This window comes from Populus alba, chromosome 3 (genome assembly GCF_005239225.2).
Source record: "Populus alba chromosome 3, ASM523922v2, whole genome shotgun sequence".
NCBI lineage: Eukaryota > Viridiplantae > Streptophyta > Magnoliopsida > Malpighiales > Salicaceae > Populus > Populus alba.
In genome coordinates, this window is record NC_133286.1 from 19,007,694 (window position 1) to 19,020,352 (window position 12,659).

A 12,659-nucleotide genomic window follows, 5' to 3' on the forward strand; every position below is an offset into this window, starting at 1 on the left:
GGGAATCGCCAGATGGGATTTCAGGTTAACCGAGTTACACAGTTTAGTTCCAGTTGAATGAGGTCGCCAGATGGGATCTCATGTAGCTTTGGTTAAAGGGAATCGCCAGATGGGATTTCAGGTTAACCGAGTTACGCAATATTTTCGTTCCAGTTGAATGAGGTCGCCAGATGGGATCTCAGGTAAACCCAATGTGTGGGCAGGTCGCCCGTGAAAATAGACTATTGGGAGAGTGTGGGTCGGTCGCCCATGAAAATAGACTAGGGTGAGTATGTGTGGGTCGGTCGCCCGTGAAAATAGACTTGAGTGAGTATGTGTGGGCAAGTCGCCCGTGAAAACATATCAGTGTGAGTGTGTGGGCAGGTCGCCCAAGATAATGAAATCATTTTTCTTTTGTTTTCTTTACAAAGCTTACTATGCAAAATTTTGAGGAGTTTTGCTTCGTAAGCATTGTAAAGAGGGGGCATCTGTTGCTACCCAATTTTTGACCCATGTTTTGATATATTTTCAAAAAATCCAAAAATTGAGAAAAAACAAAGATAATCCAAAAAATATGTTTTTTTAATATATTTTCGTCATTTTAGCATTTTCAACGTCGTCTAAAAAAGAATTTAAATTGTTAAAAGATTTTCAAACGCGTTCGACTTTTCACGCGTCATTTTTAAATCATTGATTTTTCGCATTTGAGTCGACGTTGATATTGCTCGTTTTCAAAAAATACAAAAAAATAAGAAAAATCAAAATTTACAAAAAGAAAGAAGTTGAGGGACCAAGTTGAAAAACCTAGCAACATTTTGCCTATAAATACTGGTTTCCTCAACACATTCAAGGGGGGGCAATTTTGACAACATCAGAAAAAATACAAAACCTAACCCTAAACCCATTTTTTCAAGACAAGCCGCCCCCCCTTCCCCTTTGGTTTGAATTTTTTTTCCTGTAGCCGCCGACCACAAACACAACCCAAACAGAGCAGCCCCCAGCCGGTTTGAATTTGCTGCTTCCCCTTAGCAGCTAAACAAACACAGCCCCCTCCCCGGTTTGAATGATTCTCCAATCCCCAGCCGTTCCTTTCCCTTCTCAATAGCAGCGCCTCCCAACTCTGTTCCCAATTCCCAGCCAACGAAAGCCAAAAAGAAAGCCATAGCCGATCCCCCATCACCAGATTTTTTTTTCTTCTTCTCAGCCACTTCACAGCCCCCCCTCCCCCCATCGGACTTTTGATTTTTTTTTCTTCCCCTTGGTTCTGATTTTTTCAGACCACGCAGCCATCCCATTTCTTCTTCTCCTCCCCACATCTCCCAACGCCAGCTCTCCTCTCACCGGTCACCAGAACTCATCTTCAGCAACCAGATCGGCCTCCAGCAGCGCCGTCTGCACCCGAAGCAGAGGAGAAGAGGAAACCCAGCGCCCACCGCGGCGCAACCAGCAGCTCCAGCACCACCGAGGCCACCGCCAGTAACCCACCAAGCAGCAGCAAGGCCAGCCACCGCTGTTCCTTTTCCCCAGCAGCGTCGTTCCCCCTTTGCAACCGCCGTCCTCCAACCGCAGCAGCTCCTCCCCACGGACCCGATCTGCTCACAACCGAGGAAACATCTCCACCGCAGCTGCTCCCCGTGCCCAGGAAACACTTCTTTCTCTTCCACACCGAAGTCTTCAAGCACTGGCAGATCCGCCAGCTGAAGAAGAAAGAAGACCGGGACAGACGCCACAAAGGAGAAAGATAACCGGAAATAATAGATCTAAGAAACAAAACCAAGTAAAATCAACTGGCTTGTGTTGTTTTCTCCTTTTGCAGGTGACGAGGGTCATCACCACCGGTAGAAAAGTGAAGAGGGGAAGGGGTCGATCCAGCTCCCCCATGTTTCTGGTTTCTTCCCGCGGCGGTGCGTGAACCCACGCGCCGCCAGTGACGGTGGCGCGTGGGAAGACGCGCCACCACTGTCCCTACTGTTCCTGAAGGGTTTCCCAGCACTGTTATGGATTGTTTAGGGACTGTTTTGTAATTTTAATGTGTTTTAATGTAATTTGTTAGTTTTGATTTTTTTGTAATTGATATCTTGTAAATATGGATGTAAAAGAAAAGAAAAAAAAAAAGAAACAAAAATAGTGGAAGTGTATGTTTGGGTGTTTGTATTTTGTTTCATTTATTTATATATATTTTTTAATGATAACATTGCAAATATATTAAAGAAGAATTTAATATTTTGATCGGATCTCGGTTAAGAATTATTAACTTATACGTAAGTGATATTTCTAATTTCCGATGAAAAGACAATTATTAAAACTTCTTTAACACATCAAATTCGCGAAGCAGCTTACCTCAGGTAGGGTGTGTTAGGGGTGCTAATACCTTCCCTAACCACAACCAGTCCCGTACCCGCGAATCTCTGACAAGACCAGTACACTCGGTTTCCTAGTAGCCCGAAATCAATTACTAGGTGGCGACTCCAACGAACCAAATTCAAGCAAACAACAAACAAACGAGAAAGATCGCCAGCCGATGCCGCGCGCTGATTTGATGATTTTTTTTGGGGTGCGACAATCTTGATAAGTCAGAGATTTCTTACTTTAACAAGTCATGTATATTTTACTATCTTATGAGTTAGAGGTATAATATGTTGATTACACTTTAACCCTTTTTCTTTAATATATATATATATATATATATATATATATATATATATATATATATATATATATATATATATATATATGAAGCATGATAGGTTTATAAAAAAGGAATCAGGATATCTTTCAAATATATTTTATTTTTTTCACTCTTTATTGTACATCTATTCTGAGTATTCTTCATTGAAAGATAATTGTATTACAGTCATTTAAGAATCTAAGAGTTTTTAAATTTACAAAATGAAATATTTTGCAGGTTTCAAATATTATTCATAAGCAACTTTGACTAGAAAAAACAGTTTATATAAATAAAATTAAACAATTAACCAATTATTCAGAAAAAACTTAGCACTCAAGCATCTTGAATTCATGCGAACCTCATCATGGATGAAAATTTTGGTGGGGGTACCTTAGCAATTCAAGGATTCATAATTGATTTTTAAAGATTAAAATGAAGTCTTGCTTTGATGTAGACATAACCACATGAAAATCCTCTCGATGCAAGTTTTCCATGATCAAGATACATAGTCAGAATTATTAATTATTCGTAAAGTGGACTGTCAGATATCGCGATTTTACGGGGGGGGAAAAAGAATTTCGTAAATATATCAAAAGCATGGATTTTTCTGAGTTTTGGTAAAAAAAGGCCCGATTACCGTTGAATAAAAGAAATTTTTACAAGACCGGTCGGTTGGTGAATCACTAGTCTCAATCTCAACACTCAGATACTGCTGCCTTTTGGCAGCGATATGGACTTTTAACTTTGTTTTAAGTCTTTTATACATTTGTTATTCTTATCCAAATGAAAAGTGAGGATAAATAGGATATAGTCATTGTGTTTGTAAATAGTTTTCACACACACACGCGAACGTATACACACGGACACACAATAGCGATTTTTAACCCTAGTTCGATCACGGGATGTAATTTAAAAAAATATATATATATCAAATATACAAACTATCTCCAACTATTTTTTTACATAAAAAATTCAAAATATAAATAAAAAAATATATTCAAGCATTTAGTTAAATTAATTAATAACTAAAAGAAAAAAAAATAAAGAGATTAAGAGGTGAATGTATATCAAAAAATTCAATCACACAAAATAAAACAATTACTCGATTATGTTTACTAAATTTATTTATTCAAATTAACAAAAAATAGTAGAAATAGAAATACAAATGAAACCGATATTGAATAAACCCATACCTTAAAAAAATATTATGCATAGCAAAACATATAAAAAATATTGTTTAAAAATGAATATTTTTATTTTAAAAAATAAAAAAATATAGATGAATTAAAATAATATCTTCAAAGCTCAAACATGAACAAAACATTTTTTTTTAAAAAAATTATATCTAAAAAAAACATGCAAAACTCATGAGCAAAAAGAAAAGGTTGTAAAATTAAGATAAACTCATAGGAAAAAATTCAAACATAATCACAAAAACCAGTATTTAAAAAAAAAAAACTAATGCAAAACAATAAGATCATAAAAGAAAATGAGAAAAAAAAAAAAAAGATGTTGAACACCATTAACTTTTTAAACTCATGAACCATGTCATTGGATTAGAAGTGCTACAAGTACAAAAAATATAAAGGTAAATCCCTAACAAATCAAATATTGAAAGACAAAACCATGAAAAAAAATCAATTACATGAAATGATCTAAGAAAAAAATTATAATTAAAAGAATTAGGGTGGAAATAAAAGGAAATTAGAGGGCAAACAAAAATTTTCAACTGGAGAATTAAATTGAATTGAAAAATAGCCTTGACAGAAAGAAAAAACAAATCAAAAGAATAAGAGTCGAATTGAAAAAAATAAAATAACATAAACTTTAATTGAATGATGAAATTGAAAGCTAATTAAATTTTAACAAAAGGGCCAAGAAAATAAATTAAAAGTCAAAAGAATAAAGAAAAAAAAAACATAAGAGAAAATTTAATTGAAGTACTAAAATTAAAACAAACAAAACTTTTATAAAATGAATGATAAAAAAAATAAAAATAAAATAAAATAACGAGGATTGACATTGAAAAAGCAAAAACAAAAAAACTTTAATTAAATGATGAAATTGAAAGTGGATAATTTTTATACCAAGAAAATAAATAAAAAATAAGGACTAAAATGAACATAAAATATACGAGAAATTGTAATTAAAGGATTAAATTAAAAACAAACAAAACCTTTATAAAATGAAAAAGAATAAAATAAGAGATCAAAATAATAAAGATTAAAACTGAAAAAACAAAAACAAAGAAGACAATGGTTCATGTGACAGAAGAAAGAAAAGAATGAAAGAAAAAATAACCACCAACTTCAACCACCATACAATGTCACGCGTCATAACATGAGAAAAAAGACACGGTGAAGCTTCAAAAGACACGATAAAAAGTTATGTTTGGGCACTAGGTTATGTCGCACTAGCCATCCAAATAGCATGGACGTCGCCCACTTATCGACGTATAATAAGCACGCAACAACAACTTGCTTGAATAAAAAAATTAATAAAAAAAATCAATGTAAAAAATACTAAAATACCCTCCATGATCCTTATAATTACGAGAAATAAAACCCGTGTGGAAGTATAAAAGTACCTCCGAAAGCAAACCTTATTTTTTTAGTCTTTTCTAAGGCTGATAATGTATTTTAATTTTATACAAAAAATGAAAAAACTAAAAAAATCCTTGGCCAACAAACCAATATTTTTTTTTTTTATCATAGGGGTAAGGAAATATTATTATTGTTTAAAAGCCTATGAAAAGTGAAAAAAAATTACCATTCGTCGACAACTCTAAGTTTTCCTGACCTTGAGGGTGAAGGTGTGATTTTATTGTACCAAAAATTTGAAAAAAAACCAACATATCCTAGACAATTTTGTAACGATTTAATGAGTCAGTGAACAAGATTAAAGCACCCCATCTTCAATGCTTTTTTTTCCCACCGCGAGATAAAAATACAATTTTATTATAGCAATTAATGGTAAACTGCTCGAGTGAAGATCCTCTCTCTCTCTCTCTCTCTCTCTCTCTCTCTCTCTCTATCTCTCTCTCTCTCTATCTCTCTCTCTCTCTCTCTCTCTCTATCTCTCTCTCTCTCTCTCTCTCTCTCTCTCTCGCTCTCTCTCCCTCTCTCTCCCTCTCTCTCCCTCTCTCTCCCTCTCTCTCTCTCTCTCTCTCTCTCTCTCTCTCTCTCTCTCTCTCTCTCTCTCTCTCATGAAACATCATTTTGAAAGATAATGATTCACTTTATATAACAGGAGAGAGAAAGGAAGAAAAGAAAAAATAACCACCAACAACAATCCAAGTGCCATCCAAATAGTGTGGACGTCATCCGCTTATCCGCGCCTAATAAGCATGTAACAATAATTTTCTTGAAGAAAAAATAAAAAAAATAAACATGACCCTCGTGACCCTGATAATTTTATATGTAAAAACAAAAACTTTCTACCAATGAGGTTCTGTCAAAACCAAGAGGAAGGGATGCGGGGGGTAGTCATCTCAACGGCCAGGGAAGAGAAGCTCTTTGATTTTTGGTGGGTGTATGCATCATGGCTCATCATGATTATCATCATGGATTCCCTTCTTTTACGTGTGCAATCCGCTTTTTACCGTGTCTGATCCTTTTTTCTGTTTTTTTTTTCAAGTCTCAGACTTCAGAGAGGCTTCATATTTGCTATCCTTGAGAGTAACCAAGTAAAAGATTATAATTGTTTTGATTTTTCTCTAATATATGAAATGGGGCATTTGCCTGATTGTTAAAAGGGGTTTTCCGCGTGGGATAGGCAATGATGCTCTGATTGCTTGACATTGTTGTTAGGTATTCATGCTTCTTTGCAAGCTTCATTACTGCCATTGTAACCGAGAGTTTGATTACAGAAAGAGATCACCACGACGCCCATGAAATGAACTGCGCAGTGCCTTTCGGCTCCCACAACTGCTCCGGGAAAATATAACGTAGAGATCAAACCCAGTTCCTAAAGCAATTCCGAGTATATATATATATATTAGTTATTTAAACAAGTTTAGTAATACGAGTAACAAATTTGAATTTGAATTTGAATTTGAATTTGAATTTGAATTTGAATTTAGCAGGTTTAATTTTAAGAACCCAAACAAAAGAAATTAATAAATAATTCAATTCCATTGCATTACATTAGATCAAGAAGACCTGTGTATTGCATAGCTGAGCGGAGCTTCATGTTGAATGATGCACCCGCCCGCTGGAAGATGAAGTCTCATATCTTCATGAGACCAAATAGAACTTCTGGAGCCCAAATTGACTTATCGTGAGTTGAAATCCTGAAAAGCCCAACGTTTTAGGTTTTTATAGTTTAAAATGGATTTGCCTTTGGGCTTTTAAGCACGATTTAACTTCCCACCTAGACCTGGACTTGATAAATGAAAATTTCACATCATTGAAAACGGATAATAGTTAAATTAGATAGGTGGCCCATCTTTTTACCGTGGCCCAAGCTGACTTTTATATTACATAAAAAAAAAAAGTTCAAGCATTACTACATGTTTTGAATAAGAAAAAAAGAATTCCTGGCTTGAGTTACAAACACTGCTCAATAAAATTGTTTAATGAAAAAAAATCAGCGACCATAAATTAACCAAATTCAGAAAGAAAAAGTGATAATGATGAGCTATTATTTGTTAATAACACATTTAGGGATAGTAATGGATACTTGTTCATCGAATTTCTTGATATTAATACCCAATTTATTTATTATTCTTAGAGTATGAAATTTAAATATTTATAAATTATTCATGGAGCTTCGGATATTCAATGAATATCCATTATATACTATTATTTATTAATCAATAAAAAAATAAAATAGTTGATACACACATGTGTGTATTAAATGATAAATATTATTCATATATGTCTTTTTTATGTCAATATTAAGGTGTGTCTATGTTATATTGTACTAAAAAAACTAAATATTATACAAATATATTCATATCATATAAATATATATTTTAGAATAGTTTTGGTCAGGTTTCAAGTTAAGTTTAATAATATCTATACCGTATCTATTATTCATCAAGTCTAAAAAATTCATATTTATTTAGATTAGGTTGGTATTCATCTATTTCGGATTAAATTTCCACCTTTGCCACACTGTTAGGTCCTAAACTTTGATATTGAACAGTTCCTTTAGTTGTTTCAAATAAGATAAAAACATAAACTTCATATTTTCTTTAATGATTCGAATCCTCATACGAGAAAACTCTCGTAATCAAAGTTTATAACAAAAAAAGAGAGAAGATATTAGCATGTATTATAATTTCAAAAGTCAAAACATTATTGAATTCCCCTCATAATAAGAATTTAGTCAAATACAGGTGAAGAGTGAGGTTCTGATACCCCACTCCTATCCTACAACCAAAAGATTCAAAAACTCAAGGATATTAGGTGGTGCATATGCAAGCGATACATCTGCTATAATTAGAAGTAGAAAAATAAAGTATCTTTATATATATATATAAAGAAAAATGGCATCCATATACTCAAGGCCGGAGAAGGGGGGCAGGCAGGCCCCAGCCCTACAAGAAAATTGTTTTTCCAGCCCCTCCCATGATAATTTATATAATTTTAGCTAAAATAATAAAACAATTAAAATTTTAATCCTTTTTAATTTTATTTTTTGGCTCCATCCCTGCATATACTTATGCGCAAGGCAATTGCAGGTGGGCTTGGGAGCTTTGATGGTGAAATGCCAAAGGATTCAAGAAAGGGATTGGGAGCTTTGATGGTGATATGCATATGCCAGAGGATTCAAGAAAGAGCTTCAGAGCTGTGATGGTGAGATGCCAGAAGATTCAAGAAAGCACTTAGGCTGGGGAAAATCCAATCGCATCACAACTGCGGAAAGGCTAATTCACACAGACGAGGCATTTGGTTTTGACCGCTTAACCTCACCTAATGCAAACAGGTTAGGTCACTTGAATTTCTTTTTATTTTTATTAACATAAATTCTCAACTAATTTTATAAATTTTAAAATTAATAATTATATAATTTAAAATTTGTAAAACTCAAACTAAAACAAATTTAGAATTAACCGGTTAAACTACATCTATCGAGACACTGATTTCAAATTTATATTTGTGAGATCACAGTATTAAAAGCATCCCAAAATTAAACCCTCCATCTCCCATTACTGGTCAGTACGGAGCTTGGATCAGCCACCCGCCCCGCTCTACCACCTTGTGCAGTGCATTAACTAGTAGAATATACATTGCGCAATATATATATATATATATATATATAGCCAACCCACTATGAAATCTTCACTGCTCGCGCTCAGGATCTGTGTCATCGCACCGCAGCAAGTGCTTATGAATAGGAAAGAGCTTTTCGGCCACAGCTGGAAATCCCACCTAATGGCATTAAATGGGCTGGGCCTGGACCACACTTGAACGAGTATCCAGTTAATGGGAGATAGAAAAAAGAAAAGAAAGAGTGCTCCCCCACAACCAGATGCCCTCTCTCTTCGAATATATTTGTTATATTTCTCTTTCTTGTATGTGACCAGAGCATATAACGCTTTGCATACAAACCACTTCCTCCACTTGCAAAATGCGTACCCTCCCACCACTCCATACCCTCTCTTTTCTATCCTTTTTTTTTATTAAAAAAAAAAAAAATTCTTTCTTGGTCAATGTCTCGATGTTGCTTAACCTTTTCGACCACCAAAAAAACTAGAAAAAAAAAAGAGTATTAGTAGAAAAAGAAAATGCAATAATCAATCACCTCCAATCCTTCTCTATGCTGTTGGCTTGCCCATTATCCGATCCACCTCACATACAACTTGCTGCTGATGCTCTCAGTTATAACAAAATACTCCCCCGTCTATGGTTAATCTGAAGTTTAAATTTCACTGTCTCTAACATTTTAAGTTATTTGAGAATATTTAATTCTTATATACTCATTTATATTTATTTTTATGTTTTGAAAAAAATTAAAATATTTTATTAACTTTAAAATAATATATTGTTAAATTAATTTGATGTGATGAGAGAATACCCAACTCTCTCAGGCACACAGATTTAATACAAACAGATGCCAGAGTGGTAACCTAATTTTATTCTCATCGATCTTTCAAGAAGGAAAAAGATGTCTCCTTCACACCCCTACATGGTTCGCGTACGGTTCTCGACACTGGCCAGCTTTTTCAGGCTGCGGGAATTATTTCTGATTGCCTATTTTAGCACGGAGGATATTTTTATGGACAAAGCGCAACATCTAAACACATGTACCTGAGTAACACGTCATCCTTTTTTATTTTTACAAATGATTGTTAAAATTATTTTTCATTGAATTATATTAAACTATTTTTTGACTTTCTTTTATTTTTAAAAACAAATATATCTAACAACGGGGTGAAATTTGTACCGATAATTAGATATTCTTCTGAACAATTGCTAAAGTTTAGACATCAATATTCAAAGATTGGTAAAACTTTCGGGATTTTGAATTTTTAAATTACTGACGCCGAATTTATAGTATAGTACAAAAAAAAGGGGCGCGGGGGTAGCAGAGAAATACAGGAAAAAAGACCTCCTTGGTACAAAAAAGAAAAAAGAAAAAGTAGCCCTCGATTTCTCCGATATACCCTCTCTATATACAAGAAACCAAAGAGGAAACAAAATTCTCGTGCGCCATCAAACGACCACATTAACCAAAGTTAGGTTAACCTTAAAAATTAAAACAGAGCAAGGAATAAAGCACCCTCATTAATCATTATCCTCCTTTTCTTTGTGGCCGCTAGAACGCACAGTTTCCGCCGTTTCCGTCAGTCTCTAACCATTCCACTGTTAACCATTTTTAGATTTAATTTTAGCTCTCAATCATGACATCGTCGACGTCACCATCCACGCCACCGTCATCCCCGTCTGCACCACCCTCACCATCCTCATCGACCCACCGCTCAACAGGGGCGCACCCCTCTTTATGCCTGAGCTTCCAGTCTAATGCTTGACAGGCGCGTGAACAGTAATTAACAGCTCCACAAACAGAACACCGTCTAAACTCATGCTTTCTCGTCTCGGAACGCCCACAACCGGTATGGGAGCACAAACGGAGACCAGAACCCGAAGACCCGCCCCGAATAGCAAACCATTCCGTCATAAAACGACTGGCCGGATGACTCTCAGGAGCTGGAACATTACACCCGAAGTCACTCAATAAAGGGCACCCGCTAGGTCCATTCCCAGTAGGGTGACGATGGTTAGGATGCGCGTGTGGGTTCCACGAGAACCAAGTGCGTGTTAGGAGCCCAGGTTTAGGTTTCGATAAAACAGCAGCGAGTTCACGCGCGTTTGCTTGGACGAGGAAACGCCGTCCTTCTGTTACGTTTTGACGGACACCATAACCGTCTTGCAGGCAGTGTCCTAGCTCGCGTAGGGCGTCGATGTGGCCAAGAAAGGCAGCGCGTGCACACAGCGCAACGCCGGCACGAAGGTCTTTGTCGCTTTTAGAGCCACCGCTTCCATTGAATTGTATAACGGCAAGGGAATAAAGTGCAGGCGCGTATGAGCTAATCGCTGCCTTTGCCATCAGAGAAGCTCCACTCCCTCGGTTTTGTAAACAGTAAAACCGAATCTGTGAAGCAAAAACTTCATTTAATGTCTTCTAAAATAATAAATAATTGATGCATCTGCGTTTCGAGACTAGTATTGTCAGCAATTTATTTGTAATTAGTTACCATGCCAAGAGTGTAACAAGCTTCAACATTTCCAGCGTCGGCGAAGAGTTTGAGGAAACGGTGAGCAGAATCAGACCAATTTTTGGCTTTGACTGCAAATGTTTTCGGCGAAGCTTTGGATAGTACTAGAGAATGAAGGCCCAACCCGTTTAGTCTCTTGCACCTGCAGTTTAAAATTAACCGACATGATTTAGCAATAACGCCTTTCTTCGCTCCCACGAAAATCAATAACAATACCGTAATTGTTTCCGGTCAAATCTCAAGTGTAACAGCCAACAAAAAACAAATATCCAAAAATAGGAAAAGAAAACAGATAGAGAAGAGAGAAGACAAGAGACGCACGTAAGTAAAACGTTGATGAAATCGGAGGGGCAAGAAGCAGAAGAGCTAAGTTTGCAGAGAATAGAAATGACAAGATCATCGGGTAAAGAATCAAACAAGTCGGTCTCTCCGGTTTTTTGAGTTGAGATTAATCGATTCTTTTTCCGGCAAACCAGGTAATCTCCGGCGGCGAAATCAGGTTTTCCTCTCTTATAACTTGTTGTTCCCGTCCTCTTCCCTGCTGCTGTATCACAAGCGTTTACTGCTGCTCCTCTAGGATAAGAAAGCCCTCTCCGTGTTCTCATTTCTCTTCAGTTTTCTTGTCTCTGTGGTTTTGAGAGATAACGAGAGGGGTGAGAGGCCGAATGAGAGTTTATATATAAAAAGAGGGAAGGAAGCGAACCAGAAGCAAAGGGAGCAGCAGCAGCAACAACAATAACGACAGAAACCGATTTGGTTTGAATAAATATGATTAATTATTTTACTTAATTAAACAGAGAGTTTGTGCAGGGTTGTGAGTTGATTACAATATTATCCCTGTTGTTGTCGTTTTGTTGGTCAAACATCGTTGACCACGGTCCATGCATCTGGAAGAATGGTAAAAGGTGTGGGAAGAGAGTAAAAAGGAGCTCCACAGTAAACTCGTGCTATTTCCAAAATTTACCATCGTATTGACTGTGAGTGTGGTTGGATGGCCGTACAAGATGGTAATTGTGTTTTACCTTTAAACATGAATCTGGGAGATTGTTTTACTTGACTTTGTGTTATCTAATAATAGACTTATTAGCAAAATTTTGGCACCGCAAGATACTCTTCTGTGTCCTTCTTCGCTGGAATGTACTATATACGACGGGGTAGTTTTCATTATATTGACATTTCTTTTTTAAGCTCAGAAATGCACTTGACTGGTATTTTAGATGGCGTTTTAATTTTCTCGATGAAAAAAAAAACTGAGATATTGAAAATAAAGAGCATTTCCTTCTAATA

The 12,659-nt window shown here is 35.8% G+C and overlaps 1 protein-coding gene across 1 annotated transcript; it reads right to left on the bottom strand.

Annotated features, from left to right (window-relative positions):
* Nucleotides 1-10,189: 10,189 nt before the first annotated feature.
* Nucleotides 10,190-12,114, bottom strand: LOC118054498 (F-box protein At1g67340). The gene is made up of 3 exons (XM_035066118.2): nucleotides 11,694-12,114; nucleotides 11,352-11,514; nucleotides 10,190-11,248 (listed from the first exon to the last, which is right to left on the bottom strand). The coding sequence occupies exons 1-3, from the start codon at nucleotides 11,975-11,977 to the stop codon at nucleotides 10,484-10,486; spliced, it is 1,212 nt and encodes a 403-aa protein (XP_034922009.1). The 5' UTR covers nucleotides 11,978-12,114; the 3' UTR covers nucleotides 10,190-10,483.
* Nucleotides 12,115-12,659: the final 545 nt, after the last annotated feature.